Below are 16,744 nucleotides of genomic sequence, written 5' to 3'. Positions count from 1 at the left end.
CGACGAAAGAGAAACCTACCGTGTGGACGAAGAAGATCTTGAAGCTCTTCGGCTCTACCCTAAGCTCCGGACTCCAGGGTATCTCGCCCTTCAGCACCATGTTTACAGAATCGACGTAATATAGGTGTGGTCCGGTAGTGAGCAGGAGCATCCTTCGTCTAGCAAAGAGACCTTTCCTCTTGTTGACGAAGCCCTGCTTCAGTATCAGGTTGCCCTCGACGAAGCAGTCCCACTGGTTCGAGGCACGTTGCTTCTCTAGCCGGTTTCTGATCTCCTCCGGCGTTAGATCGGCGATGTTACTACCGTCAGCAGTGGTCCTCGTTCTCCTCGGTTTCTCGACAACCGTACTGGGTTGCGCCGGTTTCTCGCGCTCAGTGGTGGTATCTTCGTCGTCGTCGTCGTCATCGTCTTCACCGATGCCCAGACCAAGAAGCCTCGTGAGCTGTTTGTCGTCGAGGCCGGGTTCTAGATGATCGGGAACCCTGTACTGCGACCTAAGCTCCTCGTTCTCAGATGTACCGGGTAGGTAGGGATAGATCGGCGGTGGTGTCTGTTCGTGGAGGGTTTCAAAGTCGACACCCTCGAAGAACGGATGCGCCCTGATGCTGGGATATCCGGCACCATGTTCGTCCTGGGCACCCAATCTCTGCGATGGCTCGAGCACCAACAGCTGACTGACGAGGGATCTCGCCAGCTCGCAGAATCCGTCAGGGATTTCGTACTCGAGTTTTAGGATCTTTTGGAATATCATGTACTCGCTCCTAGAGCGGAACGGTGGCAGACCAGCGACCATCTGGTAGATTATACAGCCGAGGGCCCAGAGATCGGAGGCTCTGCTCGTCTTGTCGGTTAAGAGCTCCGGAGATACGTATTGGGCGGTACCAACGAACGAACCCCTGCGTTCTCTTCGGTACGGTTGTTGCTGCTGCTGCTGTTGCTGCTGCTGCGAATCGTCCGTTGCGGGGTGCGTCATCACTGTCTCCGGGTCCTTGAGAATCTTCGCGCTACCAAAGTCGGTGATGAGCACGTGCATCTTCTCGTCCAACAATATGTTCTCCGGCTTGAGATCGCGATGGATGATGCCGAGCCCGTGAAGGTACTCGAGAGCGCGAAGGATCTCCGCCGAGTAGAACTTGGTACACTCGATGTCGAACGAGCCCACCTTGTTGATATACGGCAAGAGCTCACCGTTTTTCGCGTACGATAGAACGAAATAGAGTCTTTCGACGTCTTGGAAGGTGCAAAACAGGCGCACGAACGAGTGTTTCGCGCCCGCAAGCATGTTTAGCACCTCCTTCTCCCGCTTCACGTACTCCGTTTTCTTCTCCTTGATGATGTGACGCTTATCACACACTTTTATCGCGTACTCCTTCCCAGTATGGATATCTTTGGCGAGGTAAACCTACGGAACAATCGAAACAACGTACTGGTTAGATCGATATTCGTAGCGTACGCGACTAAACATAATGGGGAGTAAAAATGGGGAGTAAAAATAGGGAGAGGAGTTGTTGGGTTGCGAAACAGAAAAAGTTTCAGGGACAACTGCTACTACTGACGCGCCATACGAGAGAAACTTTCTTCGTAACAAGGGGAAAGTTTGAGAGGAATCACATCGGGAGGGTCCGAGACCGGCGACACTTTTTTCTTGCCCCCTTTTCTGCCCTCTTCTCAGTGTAATTCGGCGCTTTTTAATGATTTAATCGAGTTAACGAGATAATACACTTACGGTGGAGAAGCTTCCCTCGCCGATCGCCTTGCCAAAGATGAAGTCCTTGGGAGTCCGCTTGTGCGTTGGCGGGTTGATGGTGGTAAGGGCCGGGTTCGTGGTCGGCGAAACCCGGGGCGCCAAGGTGTTAGGTGGCGCTACCACGCCATTGGTCACGTCGTTCGTTGGTGGAGACATTTTGGACACCGGCCCCTCCACCGTTACTGCCGGCTGTGGCGAAACGGTAAGCGCCTGGTTCGCCACACGCTGCAACAAAAACGTCAACGACTTGATTACTTAGAGTTCGCTTTTTGGTATCCTACGATTTAGTGATATGGCCAACGTTTGAAACAGATAGTGGTAACAACCTCGCCCTCAAAAAGTGTTTTATGTACGTCAAATATTTGCAATTACATAGATTTTTTGACAGGTGTGTAACGTGGTCAGTAACGGTTACTAATCGAGGTAACACTTTCCGCAAAATACGAAAAGAATTCGATGATAGAGTGATAGTAAGACGTAGAGGCACGAACTCTTGTCCGAACACTTAACTCTCCTCTCTTAGGTCAATGGATCAGCCGGTACCAGGAAATCAGTTGCCGGAAGTAACATCAACATTACGGACACGGGGCTATGTCGCGCAGGTCAGGCTGACGGACTCGTTTAAAAGTCCTACCACCTGACGATCCCGTGCCAAACGAAAGCGTCCAAAATGTCACGCATTGTACTTCGTATCCGAGGCACGTTGAAAGATCAAGGCTACGTGTGACTCGAGTGATTCGAGCAAAGATTGTGCAATGGCAGACGACTTTCTAACGAATCTACGTCATAATCGGCTTACGGACACAACTGTAACATAATTTCCCTTTATTTATGAGCGTGTAACAAGTCAAAGTATCATCAAACGCGATTTAAACAGCTCTTGCAGTGGAAAAATTGAACAAGACTAGAAAAAGATGGAAAAAGAGAAAAAAGGATTTTGCTGTGCACGCACACGAACGTGATTTTTAAGCGGCGATCGCTTCATTTCCGGTCCGAAAGGCGATCGCGCCCCTTTCGCTTGCCGCTTCCTTCCTCCCATCACCATTGTGTACTTCCGTCCAAAGACGGATCTCGCGTTATACCGTGGCCGCCACAAAAGAAAGGAACTAGTTCTCATCCTCGAACAAGAGAATCCGGATGATCCTCCGTCGAAATGCTCTCTTTTCTTCTCTGACCTTCCCCTCTTTCTTTCTGCGTCTTGCCGCTCCAGCAGAACGGTCTTTGACCGTTTCCCAAATCTGCACGCCCGTTGACTCCCCAAACAAGCTTTCCACCAAGCAGAAGACACAGGAAATCCGCGTTGCGAGAAACCTTTTGCTAACAGTGCGGGTAAATATCGACGTCTTAACGAGATGCCACTGCCAAAAATGAGCGATCGAAGATGCAGAGAGAGAGAAGATGGTGCCAACAAAGCGAAGTCGTGACACAATGCATCGCAGGTACGATAAATTCCCGTTCTCATTTTTCAGAGATCTTCATCGTTCATTTCGTACGAATAAGGAGGCGACTACATAACGGAAGACCCGCAACGTACCACGTTCGATGCGCGTAAACTCGAAGAACCAACCGACTATTAAATTCCTCGTAAGTTTCGCTACGGATGGTAAACAATCTTCGTGCGCGGTTCTCGGATTACGGTGTTGTTAATAAACCTAACCATGAAAGGTTTCGACGAATTAATCAAGGAATTTGCAGCGGCCGTAGCGTGGACGACTCCGGGAAGAGAGGGAGAACCAGAGGAAGAGATCGTAAACGAGAGAAGGAGGAATTTATATTTAGACGATGAAAACGCAAGTCTGCAAGGCCCTTTCTTTCATCCTCTTTATCTATACCTTTCCTCGTTCTTCTTTCCAGGCCGGTTACGAGGCGGGCCCCATAGCGTCAACCATCCGTGTCAGGACGTCGACCTCGTCGAGCATTTGCCCGAGAGCCACCCAGCGGCCCTACTCCCTCTGCTTGGCTGGCTTTCGCTTCGCCCCGCTAGTTTATTTATTTGCTTATCTATTCCTTGGTCCCCTGACTCTCGTCTACTTCTCATACTCTCTCTTTCTGTCTTCTACTCTCTCTCTCTGTACACCGAGCAAAGGGGATAACCACCGACCGATACCGCGGGATAGAGAGCAGCGTCGATCGCTAGATATCAAGGAGAGAAGTCTCGAGCAGAGGGGATTCGGATAATCGATATACCGACTAACTTCCACTAGACGACCTCGCAATTTGCTTAGATCATATAGATATATAACGTTTGAGAGTATCAGAGAGAGCGCGCCTCGTTTAAAATAAACCGCTCTCGCGTAAGATAAATGTATGCGCGAGCGCACGCTCAATCTCGTTGGACCTTTTTCGCGACGACGTGATATTTCGATTCGTCGTCGATGACCCTGCGACACTTTTGCGTCACGTCCCTGCCTTGTCTGAAACGGACCTCGAGGACGCGGTCTGTTTCCGTTTGAAAAGAGAATGCAGAGAACGCGTCACACAGCTCGAGATGTATGACCTCGTCATGATAGAAAACGAAAAAAGGAATCGACGGAGCTACATCGCGGGGAAATTTGCCGGAAAATGAAACCTAAAGCGATTGTAATTCGTAATCGATCTTCTAAAAACGAATAAGTTGGCGCGAGCGTCCGTTAAACTCTTCACCCTCTCGTTCTTTCGCGCGCGTGCTCCTCTCTATCCTCCCGCGATTGCTGAATCACCCTGTACACACAACCCAGCAGCATTCCAACGGACATTCTAATTTTAGCCTTGCTCGTCTCGTCTCCTTCTCTCGCGGACAAGCGCATTCTCTGTCCGCGCGCCTTATAACGTTCCACCGTTCTCCGCCTCTCTCGCTCTAGGTTCACGAGGTTATGTTTTTCATGCAGCCTGCCGAGTGCTGCCCTCTGCCGATGGTACGCGACACTTTCCTCTCTTTTCTCCTTTCCTTTGGTGTACAGAGACTAGACGAAGCCAGAAAGACGAGCACAAGGGGTGGCAGAAAGAGATGGAGAGCAATGATCGGTGTAACCCCACCCTGTCGCATCGGGCTTTTTGCCGGCTACCAGAAGGGACTACGCCTATTGGCGCAGGCGGCCAGCACTTTTGCCCGTGAATGAGATGTTTTGCATTCGCAGACGCTGAGAAACGTGTCGCGCACGGGCTGTGCGACTAAATTGGAACACGCTACGGCCCGAGCTGCCTCTTCGAGAGAGACTAATAAAAGGGTCCCGCGAGAAACGGCGTCGACTCTCCAGCAAACTCGATTTCTCAACCAAGAAAATTAATGCCCTATAAGAGAGTATCTTTTGTATCGACTCTCTGTGCACCTGATCTTCGTTTACTCGCACGAGTTCACTCGATCTTAAAGCGCTAATACAGCTACATAGAATAATGCTCTTAAAGCTTCAAGATGCGTTTGTGCTCGAAGCACTTGTCTCGATAGAAAAGGAAATCAACATCGAACAAAAAAGCAACAGTCGTTCTCGAACATTGTATTCCGACTTTGTTGCAAGGCAGAGGATGTAACAATAACGTTTCTAATCTTTGTATTACCGTTATTGTCATCTTGCTTTAAAACATCTGTCTATAAAGAAAAAGCACATTCACAAAAGCAATGCCGTTAGCGTGCAACAAGGTGCAAGTGAATCTTTTATCGTAAAAGAAAACGATGATTTGCCTTTATAAAATTCATTTAGCGGAACAGCATGATATACCATTCTGGGATTGTTTACAAGTGTCACGCGAAAGAAACGTTACTACTCATTGCACAAACTTACGAAGGCATATCGTGAAATCGTAAACACCGTCAGTCGAATTGTTCCGGAGCTAGGACAACGTACGTACAGCTAATCGAAATTACGACACGGATGCTACCGGGGGAAATCAATCTTACGCGCGAATATTTACACGTATCGACGTCTATGGGCGTTACATCGTAGCGATTCGAAGAGCATTCGACATAACGTATATTTGAAAAGCATCCTGTATCATTAACGCGCGATCGTTCCAGCTTTTTATTTCTTCTGTTCGAGTACCGTAGAGAGATAAGCGCGTACCATCGACAAAGATCGACCTACGTCGTGACCAACACTGCCACAAAATTGTTTGCTTTCACATCCTATCGTATAAACACGCGGTCGATCCAAACATGTTTTTTCGGTCGCGAACCCCGATCAACACTACGAATGATCCCTCTCTCGCTCTCTTCGTCCGCGCTCGAGTGTAGTGGAATTTTGCGATCACACCGAGTTCACGTGTACCAAGCAATAACGGCTCGATCTCGAGACCGATTCTCACCACTTCGATGCTTTCCAGCATTCCCAACGATTTATTCCCATTGCCGAAATACGACGGATACGCGTTATTATCGCGCGATGCAGTGTTTTGACGCACGCCAAAATACATACAATGGAACCGATATAAGTTTCTCTTTGTTTTTCGTTTGTTTTCACATTCCAATTTTTTTTTTTTTCTTATATACGAATGTAAATCGCGAATGAAGACTTTTTTTTTAACGTCAAGGGAATTCCAGACTTATATTTCCGCCGATATAACGAGTATTCGTATGGACCGCTCGTTTGCGTTCTTAGCGACAAAAGCAATTGTTTCCGTCTTCGCGACTGTTTGGAACGGCGATATACATATTTTGTAGCTGGTAAATAGACGTGTCACTGAATTCTTTCACTGGATCGCGACCAAGTATCAAAAGTGGGAATCTATCGGGAATATTATTCTTTGGCTGACACGGACAGAGAGAGCACTATTTCTATAGAGAATTCGTATAAAGTTGCGTTCGACAGTGAACGTAAACAACTTTCGAACAGCGTCGTGATTACATCGCCTGTTTTGGAACCGAGAGCTTCGGGCAAATTTATTTAAAATTCGAGCGAACGTAAATTATTCATGCTTCGAGGCAGTGTGTTAACCTCCTCTTTCTATCACCTCTTTTTCGACACACCGAATCTGCATACACTGTTCTTTTCCGTTTCAGAGGTGACCAAAATCTTATCGAAAAATCTCCGCTTCGATCATCATTTTTCAGTTCGAGGAATTTTAAGAAATTCCAACGACGCGTCGTCTTCTTTCGAAATCGCGCGAGAGAGGGTATTCTAGCGACCTACGAGTCGTTTTGACATTTTGACGCGAGATTAACTCCGTGAATTTTCCCGCCAAGGAAAAAATCAAGGATCGAACAACCATGATCTGCCGAGACGAGCATGAAAGAAAGATGAAAATTATCCGATTGCGGCAACGAAATAATTACCGGTCACTGGGAAGACGCGCCTTTTCAGTACAAAGTTACCACACTCTCCTTGTCGGGAATAGTATCGCGATCCGTGGGAACGTTGCTTCGGACGATTCTCAGATATTTGACTGAACAGAAGAATAGAACGGATCTAGGCTTGCTTTGTTCGCGGAGCAGGTCGAACATTTCGGCGGATTTCCACGAATGATAAACAATCGAGTTTCGTTGAGACGCGATTGGCTGAAACGCGCTAGCCCATTGTCACGACGAGTAATTCCCTAAGCGACACTTCGCGAGGATCTGATCAAACGATTTGTAAACAGGAACAAACGTTCCTAGAGTTTCCCTCTGTTTCCGCAAGAACAGGCACTTGGACGGGAGTTGCCGCGCGACGTCACACTCGATCACACCTTTCGCGGACTGGTTCGTTATTTTTCTTCCTTATCTAGCGCGCGCGCTCTCGGTTTACGGGATTGTCGTAGGGGTGTGTTTTCTTCTTACCTTGAATAATTTTTTAAGCCTCCGGTAGCCGCGATGTAATCGCGACACGTACTGCTTGTTGGAATCCAGTTTGAATTGTTAAAGCCACAGTTGCGGAAATAAAATTGAAGAATGGAAAATTGAAGAAACCAAAGAACTGTTTTTGCTAGTGAACTCTCGTAAAACCGGGTATGTGTCGCGACTGTCCGTTACAGTTATGTTGCGAATTTTCGACAGCGTCTCGATTATGTTTCTTTCGAATCAGTCTCGGGTACATATATACATACATATATATGCATGCGCGGGAACCGAAGAACGAAAAACACGTTCGTGGCCGTTGAGAGCCGTTCGCTTACTGAATTCTACGCCTGGCGTGTCCCGGCTGCTAACCCGCGCTTTCCCCCCACCATTGGACACTCGTTGGCGGCAAGCCTCCCCCCAACTCGATCAAACCCCACCACGCGTTTTTCCACCACCACAACACCAAACCCGCATCCGGGAATGACGGAGGGGAGATCGAGGGGTAGCGATCCGTCCACCTCCAGCATTGATGGTAATCTTACCGCGGATCGTAAAGCACGCTTACCCCTGCGGTCAAGTGCGAAAATTGCAATGAAAGCATCGAGACACCTCCAGTCTTTCTCTTCTTTTCTTGTCCCACTGGTATGATCGTTTTTTCTTTTTTTTCACAACACCGTGGAACGAAAAACAGAAGACAACGGATGCGGGGATAATATCATTTTCTTCTGTCGTGGTTCCGTTAAATACCTCCGAGAGATATTTTCGAAATCTCAAAGATTCGTTTACCTGCTCGAGAGGACTAGTCCTTCGAGATGCGAGTTTGTCGTTAGTGGCACGACGCAAAGGGAATATTTGAGAAGAATTTCTGTCGCGTGGCATTTCGAATCGCAACGACAAATGCTACGTGAAATTGGAGACAAACGTTTCGATACCGCTGCGATATCGCTGCGACGATTTATGAGCGTATGCCTGAACGAATAGAATCGGTGCAGGGAACGTTAGAATGTTAAGTATTTGACAACACAAAGCATTGCGTCGAAGAAAGCAGCTCGAGACAGAGTCATTACGCATTCCTGGGATACGATTACCCCGAGGCGTCTATTTTCTTTTGCATTAAAAAGATAATGGGACCATGCAACGAACGAGTTTCTCGATAACGGATAAATTCGATTCTTCTCTAAGATTAGTGCACTATCGACAGTAAACACTGCGGATAGTTTGTCATCATAGTCAAACGTTCAGAACGACTTTACGTGCGAATTTGACCACCGCCTAAGGAGAAGAGAAAAAGAGGCGCCGTGGTGGGGATTCGGATAGATGACCGGTAGTAGGGGACGGCTGGGGAATCCCGTGGAGTGCGCATGCGCGACGATATTGGTGGGGTTACTCAACCGACGGCGCCAGTATTCTCATCCCCCTCCCAACCCCGTCGAACTTCTGGCTCGTCGCGTCGGTGCTGTTGCCTTGGAAGGGAGGGCATGGATCACACGCGCACAGTGCCCTGTCTCTCTCTCTTGGTGTGTTTGTTTGTTTATAGTCGCGTTCTGGGAAATACCCGATGCGAGTAACGGACTCTTGTGCGCGCGGAGGCTTGCACTCCCATTCTGGCGTTGCATCCGGTCGGTTCTCCGCGAGTATCCCGACGAATGCTTTCCTTAGTTCTTAGTATTCTTCTTTGCCCTGCCACTTAGCATTCCCTCTTCCATAGCTGCTTAAACGCTTATCCTTTTAAAGCCTCCTTTACGTTTATTCATTTTGTCTCAAATGTGAAAGAATGAGTTACGCGTTTTTCGCTAACTCGACCATTCTCTAACCATTAGTATCCGTTCGACGTCAATTTCGAGCTACCGGTCGAGTTTTCTACATCTTCGTCTCTTTCTCCCATTTTTCTTCGATTACCTGTACGTGTAAAGGTGGTCATGTGGGCGAACACATTCCGAAGATATTGATACAGTTTACTCTGTGAAGAAACAAGCTTTCGGTATTTTCCCTATCACGTTTGTTGATTATTGGTCTATCGTTTGTTGGCAGTTTTGAAAACACCGCGTGATAACCTAATCACGGCACGCTCGATACAATCGAGCACGCAACGGACCGATAAAAATTTTATCGCAACACATTCTCTCGAAAAGTAGTTCACGCGTAATCTCAAGAATGCAGTACATCAGCCACGTTATTTTTCGTTGTGTGCGGCCCTACCTATACGTATACGTGTATCTACAAATCGCATAACAAATATTGTACGTACAATGGAATTGTGTAATGGTTGCTCCGCGGCGCCGCACGACGGAAAATCGTGACGCCTCTCGAACGATAAAAGTAGTTATCAAATTGACAGTGTCATTTTATAGGAAATCAGAACTGCAACTATTTATCGAGGTTTTAAGGAACAGTTGCACTTCTATTTTCATGTTTGCTGTTATGTCAGATGATAACATGCGAGAAAAAGAAAAACATGCAAGAGAGGACGAGATTATCAATTTAAGCATAGAGTTATCAGCGTTGGCGAGGTTAAACATTTTCGTGCGTCGTTCAACGCCACTTGTTTAATTCGAAGCCATGACGAATGGTTTCGCGCACCGATGACAATGGTCGTTCATTTTACAAATCTCGGTTCATTTGTTCGTGCAGTCGAACTACGGACTCGTCCCTGTTGCTCGCAAATGCCTGGTCGAGCGATATTTGACGACAGGCTGTCTCTACTATACCGATTAATATTACTATCTAGTCCATTTAATAATAAATATATATTGTTGTCCGACGTTCAACCGTTAATATCTTGTTTACTTGCCCCGCGATGAATCTTCTTGCACATAAAATGGAATGCAACGCAACGACAAAGTCCAGCATACCAGGAATGGTTTCGCAGTTGTTGACTCTTCCGCGAATCAGCGGACATTATCGTTTCTTTAAATGAATAATTGCCTGTTGTTATATCGTCGCAGAAAGAGTCAGCGTCTAGTCATCCGCGGATAGATGTATATACATATTTTGATCGGCCGGATTTCGGACCGATTTACTCCTCTTCCATTTTGAGTCATCCACCTGCCTACCTTGAATATCGATTTCAAAGGAATCGCGATCAGTTTGCCTTGAATCACGGATCGCGACGAACGTTATCCGCTCTCTTTTGAAAATTTCACTTTGAAGCGTTTCGTAATCGCGCCAACTTGTTCGAAGTAAATATGTACATATGTATAACGGCGAGCGTTAGACACCAATCAAAGTCTTGCGATGCAAGGCGTGGAAAGATTTGATCGGTCGATCTTGGAATACGGAAGAGTTGTCGGGACAGAACATGATTTAAGTAAACAAGGAAAACGCGGATGGAAAGCGCAAGCGTGATCGCGCGTCTCGTGCACTCGATCATCTCGCGAAATGACTGGAAAAAGAAAACTTTTTATCCGGATAGGAGGTTTCCGCTTAATATGTCATGCAGTCATCGAACTTGGAACGCTATTATCGTGATCGTTTGTTCCAGTGCCTCGTCGCAGTGCAAATAATCATCCGTCGCCGACCAACTGGCGGCACACAGAAGGCAAAATACAACATGGCGGAGAGAGAGACGGCAGAGAAGCCTCGTGACGTGTTGCCGTTGCTACATAATTAGCGCGCGAAAATAGATTTTTGCGAAACGAGCCGAGCTCCGCTCTGGTATGTCAATGAAAACAAATCCTTGTTCCCCTTTTTTCCCCTCTCCTGCTCCCTTTCTCTTTGTCGAGGCCTGGTAGCTCAGGCGAAGGCCGCCGAATACTGAAATATACACGCCGTTCGGAATAGTCGAATCATTGTTTGCTCGATCGAGTCCTCGGTATCGTTTTGCTTCTCGCCAAACCGACCTAGCTTCCGAAATAACAGGCACGGCTTCCCCGCATCTATCTATATCCTGGCCCTCGAAACCTACGCTCCATCGAAAGAAATTCATTGCACAAATTGAACAGAAACTTGACAAGCGGTTGTCATTGTTTTAGACACCACCACTAGCGTAGAATTAAAGAAAAATCGTAAGACAGTGATTAGTGGAATTTAACTCTCGAGGATTGCACTGCGAATCGCGGCAATCAAAGCACAACAAGGTTGTATAATATTTTAACAGTTAATATAAATGCTTATATGTACTTATCATCGCTCCCCTACGTGCAGGCGGTGCGTATAAAGCAATAAAGAGACACAATTGTGCAAACATATAAATGTAATTGGAACAGTTGCGACACGTGCGGCCTTGTCTATATAATGCAGAAAATTTGCATCGATATCCGGCAAAGAAAATTTATCCTTTGATCGTTCTAATTTCCCGTTGAACGCCGTCATTTCCATGGGAATATTAAAAAAGCATTTCTGTGCTCTTTGAAGCAAATATGAAACCCAGATACGACATTACCTTTGTATCGTTATTACAACAACATTTTTCAGCAAAGCACAGAAAACAAATTTTTCTTTTCGGTCTTACCGTGTTTTGAAATCTAACAACTGAACCGTAACGATTATGTAATGCGTCATTTTTTCACGTGTTTGGCGATAGTCGATAATAGTAATAGTTGCAAGATAGAAATTGCAGATAAAGTTTAGTATTCCTGGTAGAATGTCGGTACGCTTCGATGTGAAAGCCTGTAGGGACATGATGCATCCTCTAGTACAATTTTGCGCGACCGATGCTAATATCGGTGGCAGAAAATTGCTGGAAAATCAGCCACGAACCCGCGAGTGACTGACTAATCGTCGAAGAATGGACGTTGCTCCTTGTCCTATCTGTTTCTAGCGAGAGAAACTTTATATGTACTAGCCTCGTAGAAAGATTGATTCGCTATCTCATGTTCTGAACATGGGGCTGAAATCCAATGCGCTTTTTCAAACTGAAAGGTTATTTTTCACTCTACCTGAATGTAACAGGTTTCATACGCCAAGCTGATATTAATTGGAGACTTCTATTTTACGCGATCATTTTAAAGGTGGTTACATTGAATCGTATTTTGTGTACATACTCGACGATAGAGTTCAAAGAATAGTAAACGCGCTTCTTTGTCTTAGACAAACAGAATAGATTAGACACGCGTGCATGCTATGCAACGCGTGGGTGATTAATGGTTTATCATATAGGCGATCGTTATGCGAATCACTTGCCAACCGATCGCTAAGAAATGATCGCGGCACGACGCTGCGCGGCTTTCTTAAAACGTAATATTGAGATCGGTCGGAGGACGAGTAAGGTGCACGGTGTCGCGTCATTCGACGCGCGTGTCATAATAATAAGCGGTGAAATGATAGCGAGCTTGCCCACCTCGCCTTTGTTGGATCGAACACAGGACGACGCGGGCAAGAAAAACAGTCAGGTTCGGCAAAATAAATGGTCGACTAATTAATGAATGCACGAGCCTTACGGACGTGGCGCAAATAAAGGAGCGCCACCGGCGTCGCCAATAAAACAATGATTTCAATCGTTGTGGGCTGCAACAGGAAAGCATCGAGATAATCGGTCCGTCCTTTGGTTAAGGCTAAGCCGGCAACATTTCGAGACTAAAAGGCGACTTTTTGGAGAAATCTATAAAGATTCTGTTGAAAAACACCGTCGGTTATTTATCGTTGGTAAAAGAAAGGAAGAAGGAAGGCACAGTGTAAAAAGATGCAGCGAGGCATTAACTGGTTAAAAAAAAAGAGGGATGAAGGGAGGAAGGCGAAACAAAGTTGCTCGCGATCCGCCGAGCAATTATAATTGATAGCGGGTGGGATACGAAGTACTAGTTGCCGGTAGAAAAATTTCATCGTTCCGATGAAGAGCTTGCACCAACGTGAGAAAGAGAGAGAGAGGTGACATTAAATAGCTATTATTAACAGCCGTCCAGACGGTCGTTACGATAGCCAGGACGCTTGAAATTACTCTAATTTCCACGAATCTGCCGTGGAATGAGATGCAAATTCCCCTATTTATTTTGCTGGCGATCTCACTCTTAATAAGGCCACACAATGTTGCCTCGCGCCAGTTCCGGCCGTGTGTAGTGAAGCCTTGTAATTTCCCCGGCTAATATGGAGCCTCGAGTTCTGACAAGGTATACACGCGAGAATGGCCGGTTAGCGAAATTTCAATTTCATAGGTTCGGCCGTTCGTTCGGTTGTCGACGAACGCCTGAACGGGCGCGCGGCGTGAACCTCGATTAATCGGTTTCTCGCCTGGCGCGTTTTCAGCCACGCACAACCGAACGGTATTCGTCTCGTTGTTATCAGCGAACGATCGCGTGGCGAGCAGAGAACAGACCCTGGTCCGACACGGATCGACGTTCGTGGCGCGTGAGCGCAATCGCGTCAGATCTGATCGGTGAATTCCAACCCGATCGCCGATTGCAGGATCTAGCGCTTACGTGACTAATTAGTTGGGAATTCGAGCGAAATCGCCAGCCTGCACTCGATAGTGCGTTACGAAGGTATATCGATAAAGTTCACCGAATGACGTTTTATCGATTACATCGTACGCGAACGGTTTCAGGAGGAGGGGGTGGAGGTGCAGGTAGCGGAAGAAAAAGAATGGAAAAAACGATGCCGGCGGTCCAGAGAAGAAAGAGAACGAGAGTACGCGACCAGATTAGAGCTAACAACGCCTTCGTGCGCGCTCTGTCTTTTGAACGCGTGCTACTCGCGCGACCGGATAGGTCGTGCTTACACCGGTGGCATTAATTTAGAAATCGGTCCAACCACCTCTCCAAACGCGTTCCACATTCTTTCAGTCAAAAATCACATCTATCAATTTTCGTGCTCAGTATTTATCGAATTGGATTACTTAACTCTTCGATAAGACGCGACAACATGCAATAACGATCTTGGGGTCGAATCTGCGCCGATATACGATATACGAGTATGTACTGCCGCAACGATAGAATTCTTTCGCCTTGAAAAGTAGTACATAGTTTAGCTCCAAAATAATAACTGAGATGCAACGATCCACGAAAGCAATGCATAGCAGAACGATCCTCTTGCCCGTAAAGGAACTCCGCTCGTAAATGGTCGTCGCAAACGCAGGAACAAAAGTCAATAGACGGGTGCACGCGTGCAGCGCGGTAATTTTCCTACTGGAGGCGAGATCGAGACAACGTCTCGTCGCGATCGCATGAATGGAAAAAACAAGGGTGGGGATTAATCGAGGAGAAACCGGATAGTGGACGTACGGAAGAAATGCAATTAGAAAAAGAGAGCAGCGGGGAAATATGGCAGAGAACAATGCGAATAAAGCGAATCGACCACGAGCGGAGTGCCGCGCCAGCCAGAGAAGAAGAGAGAGAGAGAGAGAAAGAGAGAGCAATGTATCGCGGTGACCGATAATGCGAGGCATGGCCGTCTGGCAATAAATAAAAAAGTATTTGTACCGTTTATCGGCTGTTTACGACGGCCTGTTCACTTACAGCAATATAGTAAATCGCGTAGGCTGCGTGAATCATTGGTGGCTGGGAGTCGGCCGATCTTCGAACCTCATTCATCAGGCAATGTTTCGCTCGACCCGTCGACGAGGGCGCCGATTATAGTTATGGAATTTCAGAAATCACGATTCTTAATTAATCCCCGAAGCGGAGAACTCGCACTTGGGCCACGCGATCCACCGATAAGGTATAAGGTGTACGTGAACGAGCAGGGAACAACCACGCCAGAAATATACGTATAATGTCTGCAAATCGTCTGACCGTATTTCGATTCCCGAAGCGAGACCGTCTTTATCTGGGCCGGCGGAGAACGAGGTTACCGCCAACAGTACACAGCAAATACATACTTGATTTGTTGCAACCGATTCGCTTCTTTACATTCGGGATAACAGCAGAACGATCGACGACGTTTAACCGCGACACAAGTTGCAAGCGCCACTTGGTATCCCGGTAAGAGTATCGTTAGACCGTTGAAATTATAACATTTCACCGCGTGTTATCTCGCTTATCGTCGCTATTGGATGCGAAAAGAAAGAACCAATACCGATACTCGACCACGAATATCCGTTAATCTCACTTTTAGACGAAAATATATCGTTTATCGAACGCCTAATCGTCCTGCGTGTATCGTATTTATATACATACATATAAATCCGCAAGCAAGGAAAGATAGTGCTCGCGTAACAATCTATTATGTCGTTCTTAATCGGGAAACAAACAACAATCCGTTTGTGCGGTTGTTGCCACGTTTGAGTAAACAGCCGAGGCCAGGAAAAAAATGTACACGTGCGCAAAGTCCATTTATAACATAGAGCACCGTATCTACAGCTCGCGGTCGATACTACGATTGCGGTAAATAAGTTTACGACCCACCACCAACTCCTCTTACACCGTTCTATCGTTCCCGAACGCTTCGTTCTACCGATATACAGAACTTCGTTCGTAAATTAATCAGTCAGTCAACGACGAGCGAATCCTTCTTCTCGCGAGTCACCGTCGACGAGCATGTTCGTGATCATTTACGGTATCGTCGCGATCTCTTAGCGAACAAAACTATCCACTGTCACCCGATACTAATAATAGCGTAATAACGGGGTCCTTTTATTTATGACACTATTACACAACGAGATCAGCTTGAGCGGCCTACGACCGAGGCGCCATCGCATCTGGCTACTTTTGAAATTTGTGTGGTCGTCTTGTTTCGCAAATTAATGTCACGGTCACTCGTGATGAAACACATATTGCGATAGATACGTTTCTTGGTGCACACTTTGACAACTGTCGGAAAATTCCGTTTACGTGTAGCAGCATCCTATTTACGAGAAGATCACCGAGCACAGGAGAGACTCGAAATCACGATGTTGCAAGTGATGGAGATCAAGAACGTTCGACCGATAAGTTCAAACGACAAATTATCATCGTGGTAAAGTCGGTCGAGCCAAATTCTTGCAATCTGCTTAAATTCGTCTCATGGTCCAGAGTCGTTCATCGTTCGTCGTACACTTTTATCGAACCACTCGATTCGTTTCTTCTGTCTTTACGGCCGATCGTAGTTTTTAAAAACCGCGGAGCTCTCGCGCGAACGAAGGAATTGACTACGCGGAATGATCGCGCTTGCGACTGTCGGGTCGTTTCGATGCGTTCGCATAACATGGTCGTCTCAATGGCACGTGTTTACTGTCGCGATGCCAAGCGAATTTTGGCCGCGGCATAGTGGGTCGAAGGCTCGTTTGTCGTCGAAGCTTTCTACGTGACAGCTAATGGCCGCGAGGATGATTAACGTGATCAGATTAAGGGTAATTAGAAAATGAAGCTTGTAATACGTTCAACTGCAGCCTCGCCGCTTTTCCTTTTCAAGTTTCAGCG

The 16,744-nt window shown here is 46.7% G+C and overlaps 1 protein-coding gene across 10 annotated transcripts in view; it reads right to left on the bottom strand.

The window, feature by feature from the left end:
- LOC126918014 (3-phosphoinositide-dependent protein kinase 1) overlaps positions 1 to 16,744 on the bottom strand; it is a 403,560-nt gene that overhangs the window by 4,042 nt on the left and 382,774 nt on the right. For 8 of the 10 annotated variants that reach the window (XM_050725675.1, XM_050725807.1, XM_050725755.1 and 5 more), the window contains 2 exons: positions 1,727 to 1,972; positions 20 to 1,402 (listed from right to left, as the gene is read on the bottom strand). In XM_050725675.1, coding sequence (XP_050581632.1) covers positions 20 to 1,402; positions 1,727 to 1,972 — 1,629 coding nt within the window. Of the gene's footprint in view, positions 1 to 19; positions 1,403 to 1,726; positions 1,973 to 7,475; positions 10,187 to 14,863; positions 15,151 to 16,744 lie in introns of those variants that run through there. The other 2 variants (XM_050725965.1, XM_050726226.1) reach the window with 2 other exon arrangements.

The sequence above is a fragment of the Bombus affinis genome, chromosome 1, assembly GCF_024516045.1.
Source record: "Bombus affinis isolate iyBomAffi1 chromosome 1, iyBomAffi1.2, whole genome shotgun sequence".
In the NCBI taxonomy this organism is placed as follows: Eukaryota; Metazoa; Arthropoda; class Insecta; order Hymenoptera; family Apidae; genus Bombus; species Bombus affinis.
This window is presented reverse-complemented; position numbering and strand designations above follow the sequence as displayed.